This window comes from Dipodomys ordii, unplaced genomic scaffold, assembly GCF_000151885.1.
Source record: "Dipodomys ordii isolate 6190 unplaced genomic scaffold, Dord_2.0 Scaffold58, whole genome shotgun sequence".
In the NCBI taxonomy this organism is placed as follows: Eukaryota; Metazoa; Chordata; class Mammalia; order Rodentia; family Heteromyidae; genus Dipodomys; species Dipodomys ordii.
Window position 1 is genome coordinate 476,329 of NW_012267274.1, and position 16,525 is coordinate 492,853.

A 16,525-nucleotide genomic window follows, 5' to 3' on the forward strand; every position below is an offset into this window, starting at 1 on the left:
GGGGCTGTGGGCGCAGGGCAGGATGGTCTGGGAAGGTGCTGGAGGGCAGGGGCTGTGGGCGCAGGGGGCTGTGGGCGCAGGGGGCTGTGGGCGCAGGGGGCTGTGGGCACAGGGGGGCTGTGGGCGCAGGGGACTGTGGGCGCATGGGGCTGTAGGCGCAGGGGGCTGTGGGTGCAGGGGGCTGTGGGTGCAGGGGGCTGTGGGCGCAGGGGGCTGTGGGTGCATGGGGCTGTAGGCGCAGGGGGCTGTGGGCACAGGGCGGGGTGGTCTGGGAAGGTGCTGGAGGGCAGGGGGCCTCCCAGCTGCTGGGTCAGTACAACCTGGCAATGTGGAGGGGTCTGCAGGAAGGGCTGCCACTCGGTGGTGTGAACTGGTGTCTGAGGATGGGGTCGCCCTGACCCAGTGGGGAAAGGCTTCCTTGTAACCACCGGAGGGAGCGGAACGGGTGGTGCAGGTAGAGCAGCGGCGGGACACTGAGACCTGAGCACCTGAGGCTGACAGCCATCGTGTCCGCCTGTCGGGTGGAGAGCGGGAGAACTGGCCGCTGGCTGTGCCTGGGTGCTGCTGTGTGCTGGGTCTTTTAAGTGGACTGGGAACCATTTTTAAAAGACTGCTCTCTAGGTAGAATATGTAAAAGGAGTATCAGCCAGCGCCTAGCAGGAGAAGGCTTAGCAGTGTGAAGAAGTGACAGCCCCCAGGGTCTCAGCAGCCCTGCCTGCCCACTCCCCTTTGGCTCTCCTCACCCCCTCCCTGTTCCTGGCAGGCTGTGGGCGTTTCTTGAGTACCCAGCTGTGTGGGGCCCAGGGGGTGGGGGGCGGTATATCTGTGTGCCTCCTCTAGAAGCAGCCCCCAAGATGCGTGTCGCTCAGGAGGAAGGCCCGGGCAGGATTTGGCCTTGTGCACAGCTGCTGCCATGAGCGTCCCACAGCCTGCCCTGGGCAGGAGAGCAGCGCTGTGCGTAAGGCCTCCTTCAGACTGTAGACCTCACCTTCAGGGACTTGAATCCTTAAAGTCTTCAGCCCCAGAGCCTAGGGAAGGCCTGCCCTGTGCCGGTCTGGCCGGACCCGAAGTAAGAAGGAAGACAGTGTGAGGGCTGAGGGCAGCAAGCTGTTTGGAGCTCTGGGTTTGGTGACCAGGACGGACAGGCTGGGATACAGCAGAGGCTCCGGCCTGAGGGAAGGCTAGCTGCCACCTCTCTCCCTGTGTTATGGGCTCTGGGATTCACCCCTCTCAGCTGGCCACCAGCTTCATGCCTGCCCTGGTCTTTTTTTTTTTTTTTTTTTATGTCAGTTGTGGGGCTTGAACTCTGGCCTGGGCGCTGTCCCTGTGCTCTTCAGCTCCAGGCGAGCGCTCTATCACTTGAGCCACAGCGCCACTTCCAGTTTTCTGAGTAGTTTATTGGAGATAAGAATCTCATGGACTTTCCTGCTTGGACTGGCTTTGAACCTCGATCCTCAGATGTCAGCCTCCTGAGTAGCTAGGATGACAGGCACGAGCCACCAGTGCCCTGCCCACTCTGTCTTTTTAGAGCGGCATCCTCCTGCAGGTCTGGCTCGAACACCGTCCCCATTAGGCACCCCAGTGGTGCAGTGGGAGGGGTCCGTGGCATGCAGGCCTCCCCCACAGTGTGTCTTGCAGACAGTCCCAGCTCTGAGGCTGCCCGAGGCCACAGGTCTGTCCTCTCTGAGGCAGGATTTTAGGGAATCTGCGGCCTAAAAACCTGGACCTCTCCCAGGCCACAGAGCCTTGGGAGCTTCTGTTCTGTTCTGAACTGGTAAGACCAGCTTTGTTCCTGCCAGACTGTGGGGTCTGCTCCGGAGGCAGCCAAGACCTGCGGGCATCCAGAGAGAGGGCTTTCCCAGGAGAGAACGCTCAGACCTGGCTGGGAACAGAACTGCCTGGATGTGGTGTGGAGAACTGGCTAAGGGCATGGGCTCTGAGCCAGAATGACAGAGGGGGGGCATAATGGGGGAGGGGGAAGGACATGCCTAGCCCCCCTGGGCCTCAGTGGCCTCCATGAGGTATGGACAATTCCTCCGCTGGCCCTGTACTGGGCTTCTGGGAACCCCAGTGCTGCGGGGGCTCTGTGAAGGGAGGCCTTGCCGGACGGGGCTAGGAATTCCATGGCCAGTGCTGCGTGGGCCCTGTGAAGGGAGGCCTTGCCGGACGGGGCTAGGAATTCCATGGCCAGTGCTGCGTGGGGCCCTGTGAAGGGAGGCCTTGCCGGACGGGGCTAGGAATTCCATGGCCAGTGCTGCGGGGGCTCTGTGAAGGGAGGCCTTGCCGGACGGGGCTAGGAATTCCATGGCCAGTGCTGCGTGGGCCCTGTGAAGGGAGGCCTTGCCGGACGGGGCTAGGAATTCCATGGCCAGTGCTGCGTGGGCTCTGTGAAGGGAGGCCTTGCCGGACGGGGCTAGGAATTCCATGGTCATGGAAGCCACAGGTCTGTCCTCGGACCCCGTGTTCACCCCTGCCCACAGCAGGCTGCTCCACCTGGAGGGAGTCTGCGCTTGCTGGGTGCGGCCGCAGGGAGCTGCTGGCCGCCACAGGGGCCGGTGCCAGACCAGGGAGGGCGGCCGGGGCCGGCAGGGTGGGGCCGAGCAGCCCTTTGCTTGGGGCTGGTGCCGCCTATTTGCTCCCACGTGGATGGAAGCAGCTGCTCTGCTCCCATGAGCCTTGAGCGGCTCAGAGTCCCACAGTGAGTCCCGGCCCGAAACGTGCCTGTGCCCCTGGGTTTTGGCAGGCTGGTGCTGTCAGCCCGGACCCCTGGGAGACCGCAATGCTAGGCCCACACAGCGGAGTACAGCAAGACAGCTAGCCCTGGCCCAGCCGCTGGAGCCCAGGACCGCAGCCCCCTGGTCTGTCGGACAACCGCAGGCCTGGGCCTGGGATGTCTGCCTGGCTCGGCTTCTCCCGCGGTTGCAGTGTGTTTGGCCAGGGCCACATCTACTTGAGGTCTGCACCGCACCCCGGAGCATCACTGGGTCCCCTGGATTCCACTTCCAGCCACACGCTGGGGCTTCTTGGGACAAGCCTCTAGGTTCTAAATGCCCAGGAGGGCTGCCCACGGGGCTGTGTGCTTGGTGCTCGTTTGGGGGGCCCAACTCTGAGAAACCAGGAGCCCAAGCCGAGCCTCCGTGGGCAAGGCTAGCACATGGGTCCTTGCTGGACGTGCGTCATACCGACACACGGCTCTGCACGGTGGGCCCCGCACTGGCAGAGTGGCCGCTGCTGCGGTGGGTCCTGTGCCACTGGTGGCTTTAGGCCCATGGTACTCCTGCCCTGAACACCCTCTGCTGGGGACGGGGGCTCGGGGGCTGATGGCCTGAGTCAGTGAGTTCAGGGCTGCGAAGGCAGCTCAGCAGTAGAGCGCTGGCCTCGCATGCATGAAGCCCCGGGTTCGATTCCCCAGCTCCACACACACAGAAAAAGCTGGAAGTGGCCCAAATGGCAGAGCGCTGGCTTTGAGCAAAAGCAGCTCAGGGACAGCGCCCAGGCCTTGAGTTCAAGCCCCAGGATTGGCAAAATAAGTAGGTTCACCCTTGACCACTTCTACCAATCAGCGCTCCATTTTGGGGGGAGGGCACTGGACTAAAATCTGAACTCCGCACCTGTCAGTTGAGTCACACCTCCAGTGCCTTTTTCCTGGGTTACTTTCACAGGAGAACGTCAGTGTGCCTGTGCAGTCTGGGAAGCTTCCTGCCAGGGCTTCCATGTGGCCCAGAATAAACGGCACGAGCCACAGCACCCAGCCTCTGAATGGGATGGAGTCGAGAACTCTTATTTCTGGGCTGGCTTCTATCACCCTCCAGTTTCTGCCAAGGAGTGACCATTGCAAGTGTGAGCTGCCGGGCTGAGTACCGACCACTCGACTTCACAAGGAGCAGCCACCGCTGGCTGAGGCTGCCATTTCAGAAACCTCCTGTCACTGGGAGCCCAGGAGCCCAGCCTGCCTGTGGCGGCAGGACGGGAGAGGGGAGGTCTTGCGATGCCAGAGGGTTTCTCACTGCAAAGGTGGGAAGGAGATGTGGCAGCAGAGTAGAAGCCGAGAGAAGCACCCATGACACAAACGCACCCGCCCAGACACCCCAAATCTGCCACCTGTGGCCTCCTCGTGTGCAGGAAAGGGCAGCCCTCATCCACTGTGTGTTGAGGGAACCAGGGTCCAGAGTGGCGAGTTAGCTGGCGGCTGGGCTGCGTGAGGAGCAGGCCGGTTGCCCCTCAAACCGGCATAAGATGGCCAGCGCTGTCCCAAATCTGTGAAGGCAGCCTGGCTTAAAATCCAGTCACGCCCAGGCCGTCAGAGCCTGGGCCTCGCAATCCTGAGTGGCGGAGGAGGTGGGCAGCCGGTGGGTTAAACAGGTCAGGGGCCGGGGGCTTGCAGAACGGTGGGTCCTGGGCTGGTGAGCCCTGGGCTGGCGTCCTGGTGCAAGCATAAGGGTCGACAAGAGCAGAGGACACTTTTGTGGAGCGCGAGCAGGATGCGTGGCTGTTGCCTGCTCCCCGGGCGCCCTCCCCCTGCCCACATGCAATGCAGAAGTTAATGAAACTCAGAGCTGAGCTCATCTGTGGTCGGGGCTGGTAGGGTTGGGAGGCGCTGACAACCCGGGTGTGGAAGCGACCAGGACACAGCGTGTTCATAGTACTCTCGTTTAATGCGGCCTCGCAACAGGGCCGGAGCTGTGAACACCAGGGGCTGCCCAGCCCCAGCACGCCGGGCAGCGCGCTCCCGTGTGGATGCTCCCCATTGGAAGGGCCTGTTTCATACTACTTTCTGTCAAAATAGATATTTTGAAGTTGCGGTTCCGGTGAGTGAAGCGAATAGCCTCTACAAGCAAAGCTAGTGCCCTTTGTTCAAGGTCGACTCCTGCTTCAGTTTCATCACTTCCTCCTGCAGCTTCTTGGCCTTTGTGGAAAAGAGGAGGGTTGAGCATGAGACAGGCAGGCCCCAAGGCCCACGGCTGGGGAGCCAAGAGTCGGCGCATGGGGCACCCCACAGGCTGCATCTTGGCACGGCCCTTGTTGGGGGGACTGTGCAGGCTGTTCCAGCCTGGTCTCATTTATTCCTCTGCCCACAGACAACTGTGGGCCACTTACCTCGGTGTCCTCAGCTAGCCCCAGACTGTGTGAACAGAGTCCCTCTAGCTCTGTGCCAACCCCCGCCCCCGCCCCCACCCACCCCCCAGCCGCGGCCTGGGGAGCAGACGAGCCGGGATGCTGCGGCACTCAGGCCCAGAGGAGGAAGGCCTGGGCCTGAGTCACGTGTGTGCTCCTGTCTCCCGTCCATCCCATGCTGTCCGGCTGACTGGGCAGAGTGGAGCGCCGGGGAGCAGGCACGGGCCTCAGGAGCTCAGCTCCCCAAACCACCTCTCCAGCCCCGTCTCCTGGGCCGCCTCCTTGATGAAGCCACAGCCCAGCAGTGGGTCCCGGAATCTCACTGTATCGTAGGATAAACAGTATTTGCTATTGATTCAGCAAACTCTCAGCCTCTGCCTCCTTTCCGAAGCGTTACTTTTTTGTGTGTTCTTGTCATTGGATGAGAGCAGCCCTGGGCTCTGCTCCTGGCCACTTCCCTCTTCGTGGCACGATGGATCCTACAATGGCTCCCAATGAAACGCTGTGAGGGAGGGAGCATTTCTGCTCAGGCCTTTGCTCTGCACAATCCCTGGTGGCGGGCAGATTACTGCCTGCTCCGCAAGGCTGCTGGGGCACACAGCGGGCTCCGGGCTGGGTGTGTGCCTTCTGCTTTTGATGACCTTCGCCCCTGCAATTCTGGCCTCTTAGATCAGTCCTCTGGGGTTTTTCTTTCTTAAATCTTGCCTCTATTTTCACTTTCATCCGTTGGTCTTTTAAGTTTTACCATTTTTTTGTCACTCTGTACCATGAAGCGATCCTCTGGGCGAGCTGGGCGTGGCCTTCATGGCACCTTGCCATGATGCACGGTGTTGGCACGCAGTTTTCCTTTTGGCCTTCACGGGGGGGGGCCTCCCCTGGGCCCAGGCCCACTTCCTGGCCAGTCTGGGTCTCAGCACTGTGCTCTCTGGCTCCCCACACTGGCAGGATGGGGCATGAGACCACCACCACCCCTGTGAAGGTGCCCCGGCAGGCTGCACCTGCCTGGAGTGCTTCCTAGAGCCTGGAGAGGCAGCTCGGGGCAGGGGTGGCAGTGGGGCTGGTGCACCCAGCACACGCCGGCGAACACCCCCTCCTCAGAGCTCAGGAAGCAGCTGTGGCCATGGTCCCCACACTGGTGAGGCCTGCGGGGTGGGCGCCACAGGGCGACCAGCTGTTGGACTGACACCTGTGTCCAGCTTGACCTGCAGACTCCTCCGTCCACCCGCAGCACCCGGCTGCTTGCTGTGTCTGGGTCCTGACGCAGGGCTTTCCCCCGGCTGGGCGTCCCTGGCTCAGTCCTGCTGGCACGCAACGCACTCTGCACTGAGGCCTTTCTCTGAGGTTTCCCTGGGAGAGCCGTGCCGGCCGTGGAGACACGCACTCCCTGCGGCCGTCGCTCACCCTCCAACCTGGCCTGCACCTCAGGGTCTGGGACACCTGCCCCAGCGCTCGCTTTCGTGTCTGCATTCCAGCTGGGAGGAGAGAAGACAGGCGCTGGAGCACGTGTGTTCTCATCCTGTTGATCAGAACATGGTCACCTGCGCGTATCCATCTGTAGGTGGCTAGGAAGTGTAGCTGGGGGTTCCTGTACCCCGCTAAAACTTAGGACTCTAACACAGAGACCAGTGGGAAAGCCGATCTCGCCTACAGCAGAGAATGGCTCTGGGGCCCAAGGAGTCCATGTTGGTTTTGTTTGCATGTTGTCCTCCTGGTGGGGTGACGGTGAACCAAGGTGCGTGAGGGCTGTGCGGACCCTGGGTGGTGGACATGGCAGATATGGAGGCCAGGGCCCAAGGACATCCACCTGGGATGGTGCCCCGGCCTCAGCCCAGCGCCAGGAGCCGTGTGGCCACACGGGGGTGGGCGTGCTGGTGAGGATACGCCACGGGAAGGGCCTGGCTGGCCGGGGGGGTGCGGGGGTGCAGACCGACTCCGTGGCTGTGAGAAGGGCGGATGGCGTCTGCTTCCTCGGCTGTGGCTGGGGCTGGCCATGTCTGTCGGCAAGGCCTCTGCTTCCCATGCTGACCACCGCCGGCCGGCAGCAGGGGAGGCGGGGAGAATGCACACAACCCAGAGGGAGGCTAGCTTGCTATCACTGCAACCCACATGACTACAGGGGCAGAGGCCACAGGGCACAGTGCCACAGCCCAGCCCCTGGCCCAACAGCAACCCCAGGGCCAGGCCTGGGCCCTAGTCTGCTCTTCTGGCTGGGAAACCTCAAGTAAAGACCCCAGTTTCCATCCCCATCCTGTCCTTGTCTCTGGGGCTGCTGGGGTGATGCTGGACATCAGCCCTGGCCAGGCGGTGGGCCTGATGCGGCTGGACATCGGCCCTGGCCAGGCTGCGGGCCTGACGCGGCTGAGCGTCTCATCTCAACAGCAAGGACTCCAGGGCATCTGCACGGCAGACCGGGTGGACGCGGCCCCATGGCAGAGGGTGCTTTGAGGGGGACAAGTTCCTTAACAAGGTGGCAGCACTCACGGTCTCCAGGTCCTGGACGGCCGTCCTCACCTCCTGCAGCAGGTCGGTGCCTTGTAGCCTCCTGTGTGCCTGCAGCTGCTTTATGTGCTGCCGAATCCTCTCTTCCAGATCCGCCAGCCGAGCGGCACTGAGGACAGAGAAACCCTGAGGCGGGATCTCGTCTGGCCGTCCCTGTCCCCACCCAGGACAAAGTGGACCGCTTCTCCACAGGCCGCGTACAGGCCCAAGGCCCCATGGCTGAGGTGGGGCTCGGGGCGCCTGCACCCAGCCACACTCCTATCGCTGCCCGGGTGGTTTTAAAGCTGCAGTACCACGCTCCACCGAGAGGGAGGGACCGGTGCAGAGGATGCTGCACGTGGCACACAATCACGTGAAGAACATGTTTGTGTGTGAAAAACATTTTTTACCACATGGTTAAACGGAGCAACAGAAACTCAGACTGAGGATGCAAACTGCTCCCTCCCTCTGGGGCGGGTGTTCTCTGTGAATGTGACTTACACGGCAGAGCAGGCCGTGGAATCTGAGCTGCCAGCGGCCCCTCCTCACTAGCTGTCCTCGCCTGCGCAGTGTGACCCCCGACTATGCTGTCCTGAGCTCCCCCTCCTTCCAATCACTGGGTGGCGCCCCACTTCTCCAGTGCACTCCCGCTCTCCCAAGCTCCACCGGCCAGCTAACCTCTCGGTGTAACAGCCCTACATGTCTAGCAACCTGCCAGCTCTGCCTAGCGTGTCTGCACGCCTATGGCCAGGGTGGGTCACCTGAGTCCTGAGATCAGGTCCAGGCAGACCAGGGCTGGGGACTGGGGGCAGAGCTAGGGACAGAGGAGCTGGGGTGGGTCAGGGCACCTGCAGAGGGCCCAGGGAGCCTTCAAGGCCCGGTGGTCACCTGGCAGAGGTTGGCTACAGGAAGCCCCCAGGGTGTGGGCCCTGGCTCCCAGGCCCCCAGGGTGCGGCCCCGACTCCCAGGTCCCCCAGGGTGCGGGCCCTGGCTCCCAGGCCCCCAGGGTGCGGGCCCCGACTCCCAGGCCCCCCAGGGTGCGGGCCCCGGCTCCCAGCACATCAAGGCCCTTCGGGGCACTCAGCATACTTAGTGTCTGTGCTCTCTTGCATGGGTTTCTCCTTCCTGTGTTTCGTCCTCTCAAGTGGGTTAGCTGGAACTTGCCCCTGATTTGCGAGGTTTGTGCTCAATGAGATCTTGGATGCCACCTAGGAAAATGGAGAAGATGTCTTCCGAGGGAAGGCTTTTGCCTGAGCACGTGTACCAGGTGCATCAAGTGGTTCTCAACCCAAAGGCCAGCCAGTGGCTGTCCAGAGGGTCACGCCTGATGCCGGCGCTCTCGCCGCACTCCTGGCTTGCCCAGTTCCCAGGGGCTGTCCGACCGCTCGTGCAGAGGGAAGCCCAGAGGGAGGCGCCCTCCCGTGAGCCTGAGGCAGCCTTATGGCTCACGTAAGCTACATTGCTGACAACAGTCCTCCACAGTTGTGGCCAAAATTTTAGAGCATGAATTTTCAAGCTAATACAGGAGACACAAACAGGCGAGAAAGGAAGGAGAAGCTTTGTACTGGGTGAGTCTGCCTGCAAAGATCACCGGCCAGGGACACTGCAGCTCCCCACAGAAACCGTCGTAGCCCCAGGGACAGCAGACAGTACCCAATGTGCCAGGGACACAGGCGGATGTCTGAGGCCCAGAGCTGGGCTGACAGAGGTCGAGGCGGCTCTCAGCACTGCCACGGCCCCTTGCCGTGGATGCCCCTCCTCCTCTCTACAAGGCTTCAGTAGTGGTCCTGCCCACGCCCGATGTGGTGGTGTGGGAGCATCCTGGGGGTGGACAGAGTCCTCACAAGCTGCGGCGAGCGCTGCAGGCGAGACGCTCAGGGTGCTCTCTTCCTGACCCGTGATGTCACCCGGGGTTTCTGCCTACCGGACATGCCTGCCTGGTCTGACTTCCTCACCCAGCTTTGGTTGGTGCATAAACTCAGGCCTCCCTGCTTACTAGCCCTGCCCCGCCCCGCCCCGCTCACCAACACAGGCTGTGGCTGGGCAGCTGCTGGTCCCTGGCTCTGCCACATCTGGAGCCTCTCCACCCCATCTGTGAGGGCTCCCAGACGGAGCCAGCTTTGCCCCACATCGGGGCTCCGCTAGTCCTGCTCGGTACTACCCTGACTCCCTGTCCTCTGGGGGCTCCTTGCTCTGCTGAGCCAATCCCGAACACATTCTCGTCTGGTCCCTCCGTGCCCTACACAGCACTCGCGCCAGCTTCCCGCAGGGGCTGTTTCTGCAGACACCCCGACGTGAGGCACTAGGCAAAGGCACCGAGGGGGTAGCAGCCAGTGCTGCTCACTGCGGCCCACAGTGGCTGAGCTTGAGAGCCAGCTCTGCCTTGACCTTGGGAGCTTTGGGTCTGTATGGATGTAAGCATGTGTGTGCATAGCTGCACGTGCTTGTTTGCATGGGGACTGCAGGCTCTGTGCATAAGCTAAACAGGGCTTGTGGCAGGTACGGGATGTAGAGAGGCAGTGAGCCTTTGCCAGAGCTCCTCCCATCTGCGATCTGGAAGGGGCAGCATGGGCAACGTCGGGCACTCTTCAATCTGCCACTCCCTCTAGGTGGGTCACCAGTGCCAGGGCCTCGTCTAGCAATGAAGCACCGTACCCTTCTCCTGTATGCACCCCGTTCAGCTGCTAGGGCCCGAGCAAGCCAGGATGAAGTGTCTGCTGGCTGGGCGAGCTGATGCACCGTCAGCAAGGCAGGACTGACCCAGCCCTCCCCCACTCCAGCAGAAAGAAACAGCATGCTAGCTCACCGTCAGACATCGAGTTGGCTTAAATCTTAAAAACATTATTTGGGAAGAGGCCCGATAAGACATGCTTTACTATTACTACAAACCGTAGCCCGCTCCCTAATGAGAATCAGAGTGGGTGCGTGGCTGTGGAACGTGGGCAGCGTGGCACGGCGCGAGCCGTGGCAGCAGCTGCCCGGGGCCCCGTGCCAAGCTTTTCATTCCCGTGGGAATGTCGAGCATGCCGTGGCACACAGAGGTCGCTGGCACACTGCTGGCTCCACAGCCAAGTGGAGCACAGAGACACGGTTCTGCAGTCAGGCCCTGGCTCCGAAGGCTCCCACTCGGCACCCAGCCCTGTGTGGGCTTCCGGCAGCCAGGCCCTGGCGGGCGGGCGGGCACTGTGGGAGCCAGGCTGCAGGGCTGCCTGTGGCCGCCCAGGCCCCGCTGCAGTGGCCACAGCAGCCACACACAAAGGGCCCTGGCGCCCTCTCCTGTCCCTGTGCCCAACTGCAGGAGCCAGTATAAACCGGAAGCTCTCTTCCCCTCAGCCCACGGCTGCTCTAATGTGAATCCTAGTTTTATTCCTGGGTGCCAGCCTCTGCAAACAGTTCTGAAACACACAAATACTCATCCTTCTTCCTAAGTATGTTTGACCTAATAGCCTTGATCTCTGCTAAATGGTGGATGGTTCTCCAAGGTGCTCAGGGCGCAGGCAGGCTCAGATGAGAAGGCTCTGCAGGAAGCTGCGGCTGCCAAGGCCTGGACTTCCCTGGGCGCACCCCCGCCCGCTCAGCGCTGCCCCCCTCCGGCCGACCGTTCCTTCACACAGCGTGCTCACATGCACTCACAGCCCTGCTCTTCCTCTGTCACCTGCCTGTCACCTCCTCTGCTTATTTTCCTATGAAGAATCTCAGAGTTCTCCATATCCGTTTATAGTCATTTTTACATATAGACACCGACATCTTCTTACATACTTGGACTGCAGCCTTGGCCAGCGACTGGAGGCGCACCAGCCACACCTCAAAGGGAATCTGTAACTGATGGCATCTGACGTGGGCCTTCTGCGGCTGCCTCCAGCATGCTGACCACAGGGATTCTACTGCCTGGCCCCCTCCTCCCTCCCTCCCGGCCTCTGCCCCCTCCTCCCTCCCTCCCGGCCTCTGCCGCCTCCTCCCTCCCTCCCGATTCCTGTGTCCTAGCAGTATTTTGAAGGGTTATATCCTTTTGAGGGGCTTTGGGGGGTATAAATCTAAAATATATAGGCATTATACTTCCTGAGCAGATTCCAGCTTATGAGTTTAACCAACAATCATGTTCTCCGCTCCCCTCAAAGTCAGTAGATGTGAGACCCAGCTCGGCAGTTCTGCTAGCCACATACTTTGGTTTTAAACTATTTTTCAGCTGTTGACACCTATGACATTTAAACTCTTCCCTTTCTGGTGAGAATAGCCACATTTCACTCTGGAAGCCCTCTTTGTTGTGGCGGTGGCTGTTGTTCGGCAGTACTGGGGCTTGAACTCAGAGTCTTGTGCTTGCTAGGCAAGCACTCTACCACTTCAGCCACTTTGCCAGGGAGTATCTAATTGGACATATATTTTGAGTCCTGGAAGTGACAGGATAGTGTTAATTGTTACATACGCAATGGTGACTTACCCAGGCTTTGGCTCTGCTGGGGTCCCAAGGCCCTGACGCTGGCATGGGTCCCGCCCATGGCCAGCAGAGACCGAGATGGCTCTGCCACCCTGAAGCCTGGCCTCTCAAGGCCGCAGCGCGGGATGACGGCCCCTCCCGGCCCCTCTCTCCCAGACAGCACCTGCTCTTGGTGTCACCTGCTTCTTCCTAAAGAGGACTTTCTCAGGGATAGAACGGGAACAGTTTATTCCCGAAATGAGTCTTAGATGGAAACCGTGTCTCCTCTATTGCTGGACAGATGGAAAGTCGGCTGCAGCTTTGAGACCCGCCCTCTAGTGCTCAGTGGCTGTGCAGCGGCCTTGCTCAGCTCTCTACCGCTATCAGAAGACGCTCACGCTCTTTATCTACTCACATTATTGTTTCCTTTTGGTAGTGGGGCTTGAACTCATGGCCTGGGCTCTGTCACTGAGCTCTTGTACTCTACCACTTTGAGCCACAGATCCACTTCCAGTTTTCTGGTGGTTAACTGGAGGTAAGTGTCTCGTGGGGGCTTTTTTACCTGGGCTGGCTTTGAACTGCAATCCTCAGATCTCAGCCTCCTGAGCAGCTAGGATGCCAATGGCACCCTGCCATTCCAGGATTTTACTTTTGCAACCCTCCTTCTTCTAGCTTTCCTCGTGTCAGGCGGCAGAGTCACTGTGGCCATGCCACCAGGCAGAGGCCAGGGACCTTGGCAGCACCAACGCCTGATTAGATCCACCTTGTAATTCTACCACTCTCCCAGGACATTCCAGAAGGCAAAAGGTCCCGTTGTTTTGTTCTTTTTTCTAAAGCTAACGAATCATTGTTTTGGTTGGATGAACAAAGACAGTTTAGGGATGGTGAGTGGTAAGAGGACTTGGTGACAGAGACCAGACAGGATGTTCTGTCCTGAGGGCCCACCTGACGGGGACACGCTCTTGCCAGGCAGAGCGGCGAGCCTGCTCGGCACCCAGGGAAGGCAGCAAGCCCCAGGGGAGAACAGCGCTTGGTGGGTCAGGACGGACCGGCCACAGGTGGCTTGGAGAAAGAGGACATCCAGCAAGACATTGCACAGAGTGGCCGGGCAGGCTGCTCAGGGCGCCGGGTCAGGAGGGGCAGGACAAACAGGATCACGTGGGGCTGCAGACACTGCAGGGACACCAGGACTGTGTGCCACAGGGGCCAGGCCAGAGGAGCCGAGGACGGCGTCCTCACAGCTTACCACCATGGACACCACTGGGGTACCACTTGGTGGTCACGAAAGACGTCCTCTGGAGAAGTTGGGCAAAGAGCATATGGAGCTCTCGGCACTGCTCTTGCAACTTTCTTTTTTTTTTTTTTTTTGGTTGGTCGTGGGGCTTGAACTCTGGGCCTGGGCACTGTCCCTCAGCTCTTCAGCTCAAGACGAGCGCTCTACCACTTGAGCTACAGCGCCACTTCTGGTTTTCTGGTGGTTTATTGGAGATAGGAGTCTCACAGTCTCTCCTGCCCGGGCTGGCTTTGAACCGCGATCCTCAGATCTCAGCCTCCTAAGTAGCTAGGATTACAGGCGTGAGCCACCAGCGCCCGGCTGCTCCTGCAACTTTCTATCGGTCAAAAATTAGCGTGACACAAAATGTTTAACGTCTCAACCTGTGCAAGCTTCCCTGAGATGCAGCCTGCCTGGCACCCGCTGCTGGGAGTAAAGGCCAAGGTCAAGACAGTCAGAGCACGCCCCTGGGGACCTTCCCGGCTGAGGGGTCACAAGCTTAGGTCTAGTCAGGGAGCCTTTCCACAAGGGCTCTACCCGTGACCCATCCACAGACACCCTGCCCACCCCATGCCCAAGGACCCACCAGCCTGCTCACCACCGTGCCCCACTGGGCAAGCCCTCCGAGAGGCTTGAGGGGAAATAAGGGTGCTGTCCCAGGAATGCCTAGCGCCCGGGCCAGGGACAAGGTCACGATGCCACGCTCCTTGCTTCCCAGGCAACTGGCCTTCCAAGGGTTGGGGTGCGGGTCTGGAATGCCAGGACAGTAACCGGAAACACAGCGATACCACAGCAGTGTTTGATCCTTTCCCTTCAACCCTTCTTCCCCTCCTTTGTGGAGTACCTAATTTCTCAGGGTCTACGGTTCAGCAAGCCAAGAGCAGCATCAAAGGCCAGAGCCAACAGGCAGTGAGCTCCAAGCAAGCCAGCCCCATCAGCCAGGGGCTGTGGGCAGGGGGCAGTCGTGTGGGAGTTACTGGTAGCAGACCCTGGCCGTGGAGTCACGGTGAGCCCTGTACACAGCAGACCCTGGCCGTGGAGTCACGGCGGGCCCTGTACACAGCAGACCCTGGCCGTGGAGACACGGTGAGCCCTGTACACAGCAGACCCTGGCCGTGGAGTCACAGCAGACCCTGGCCGTGGAGTCACGGCGGGCCCTGTACACAGCAGACCCTGGCCGTGGAGTCACAGCAGACCCTGGCTATGGAGTCACAGCAGACCCTGGCCGTGGAGTCACAGTGGGCCCTGTACACAGCAGACCCTGGCCGTGGAGACACGGCGAGCCCTGTACACAGCAGACCCTGGCCGTGGAGTCACAGCGAGCGAGCCCTGCCCGGCACCTGGTCCTCACACAGGCAGGTCCAGCAGGACCATCCAGACAACATACCAGGTTCCTCTGCAGAGGCAAGAGAACGCTGGGCTGCTTCTTCCTCCTCTTCATTTGGGCCTGCTCTCTCCACTCCTGCAGGGTCCTTCTATCCCTAGAGGAAACATCAGTCATATGGAAGTCCCAAGCTGTGCACAGCTTCAAGCCAAATTTATAAGGCTTCCTATCTGTCGATCTCTGCTTCACAGACAGCTTTTCCCCCTGTCTGCCCAGTCCCTGAAGGGCAGCACTGAGCAGGGCGAGCAAGCCTTCCTCTCAGATTCCCCACACACTTTAGGCAGAGTTAGGAGCTGCAGATCCCAAGCCAAGCCCCTCTGTGTGTCTGCATGTGCTGCCATCAGCAGCTAACAGCCAGCCAAGGCAGGCCAAGGCAGCAGGGTGCCTCCAGCCCCAGTGCCCAGAGCCGGGCACAGCACTGACCGCCCTGGAGGGAGTGGGCCAGGCTACGGGTGCTGCACTGCAGCCCTGGGGCACGCAAGGCTGGAAAGACGCTCACTCACAGTTCGCTGCCTCCGCCTTACGGAGCCCCAGGCAGGCACCCCCTCCTCCCCGGCCTCCTGTGGTGGCCCCAGAGCTGCAGGTCCGTGGGAGGCGGCCCACCCACCAGAGCAAGTCCCTCAACGGTCCAGTGTGGCTAGGGGCGGGATAAGACCTTGCCCATCACCACCATGGCCTCAGCGCCCCTACCTATTGGAACAACTCCTTATCTGCCGTCAGCTCCTGTGGCCGGCACCCACCATGCCCCCAGGGGAGCCTCTGCCTGCTTCCCCTTCACAGGTGTCCAGGCTCTGTCCCAGCCCATCCGCCCTGGGCCTGCCGCACCCCTCCTGAGTGTCACTCTGCAGGGTCAGAGGCTCTGCCTTGTTGGGATCAGCTCCTGACTGGTGTCCTCACACCTGACAGCATTCTCCTTGGGCTCCAGCATCTCCATGCTGCATGCATGCAGCATCTCCCCAAGCTGCCCAGAGGGGCTCTGGAGCCCAGCTCCAGTACACCGTTATCCCCGGCTTCCTCCAGTCGGCCCCCAGACACCGAGTCTGCGGTCTCTCCATCCACGGGGCAGGAGGGACCTACCATGACCAGAAGAAGCCCCAGGGGGCTGTGCCCCAAGCATGAAGCACATAGCAGGCCTCCCGAGCTGCGCAGGAGACACTGACAAGGTCTCAAGACTGAGGTGAGTTTTTATCTGCTGTTTGTACTCCAAGTACTAATTGAAGAAAGACAAACAGCCACAAGTGTGTCCAGCTCAGAGGTCAGCTGGCCTCTGACAGATGCCACCTCACAAGCAGTCTATCCTGCTCAGGCCCCCGGGAAGCGACATGCACCCCCACAGACCCTTCAGAAGGGTGTGTTCACAGCCAGACCTCAGAAGGAGAGAGGCAGGAAGTCCAGGGTAGGGCAGAGCCCAGGTCTCGACATGGCTTGGCCATCCCAGATCTGTGGCCCATCATGAAAGAGGTGTCTGCCAGAGCTAGGAGGAAAGCTGGGTCAGTGTGTGGGGGGCTGGCCAGCCCCAAGGAGCTTGCAAAGGGACCAGACACTGAGTTTGCCCTGGCTCTTCCCGTCTCCCCAGTGCCTGCGGGACCCACGCCCGGCTGAGCGCACGCAAGGGGAGAGCACCAGGACACTGTGGACATGGTCCGTGTCGGCCAGCAGCTGGGGCTGGCAGCCGGGCGAAGCTCGCGGCCAGCACGGCCAGCAGGTAGAACACAGTGGACACTGAAGATGGGGCCTGAGCCACCTCCCAACAAGCTAGCTACCACGAACCACGGGCACAGTGCTGCTGCCCCCACAGCCCCCTCCCCCGCCCCGCAGACGCTGCCCCCCACGGCCCCCCCCAGACGCTGCTGCCCACGGC

General features: G+C 60.9%; 2 protein-coding genes across 2 annotated transcripts in view; both read right to left on the reverse strand.

The window, feature by feature from the left end:
• Nucleotides 1-505, reverse strand: part of LOC105989701 (proline-rich protein 36-like) — a 7,368-nt gene extending 6,863 nt beyond the window's left edge. The window contains exons 1-2 of the mRNA XM_013021874.1: nucleotides 321-505; nucleotides 54-213 (exon numbers count right to left, since the gene is read on the reverse strand). Coding sequence (XP_012877328.1) covers nucleotides 54-213; nucleotides 321-505 — 345 coding nt within the window. The remainder of the gene's footprint in view (nucleotides 1-53; nucleotides 214-320) is intronic.
• A 4,335-nt stretch (nucleotides 506-4,840) lies between these two features.
• The window catches only part of Lrrc27 (leucine rich repeat containing 27), a 28,700-nt gene continuing 17,015 nt past the window's right edge, over nucleotides 4,841-16,525 (reverse strand). Inside the window, exons 7-10 of the mRNA XM_013021875.1 lie at nucleotides 14,668-14,761; nucleotides 8,683-8,801; nucleotides 7,597-7,723; nucleotides 4,841-4,906 (exon numbers count right to left, since the gene is read on the reverse strand). Of these exons, the coding sequence (XP_012877329.1) occupies nucleotides 4,841-4,906; nucleotides 7,597-7,723; nucleotides 8,683-8,801; nucleotides 14,668-14,761 (406 nt within the window). The remainder of the gene's footprint in view (nucleotides 4,907-7,596; nucleotides 7,724-8,682; nucleotides 8,802-14,667; nucleotides 14,762-16,525) is intronic.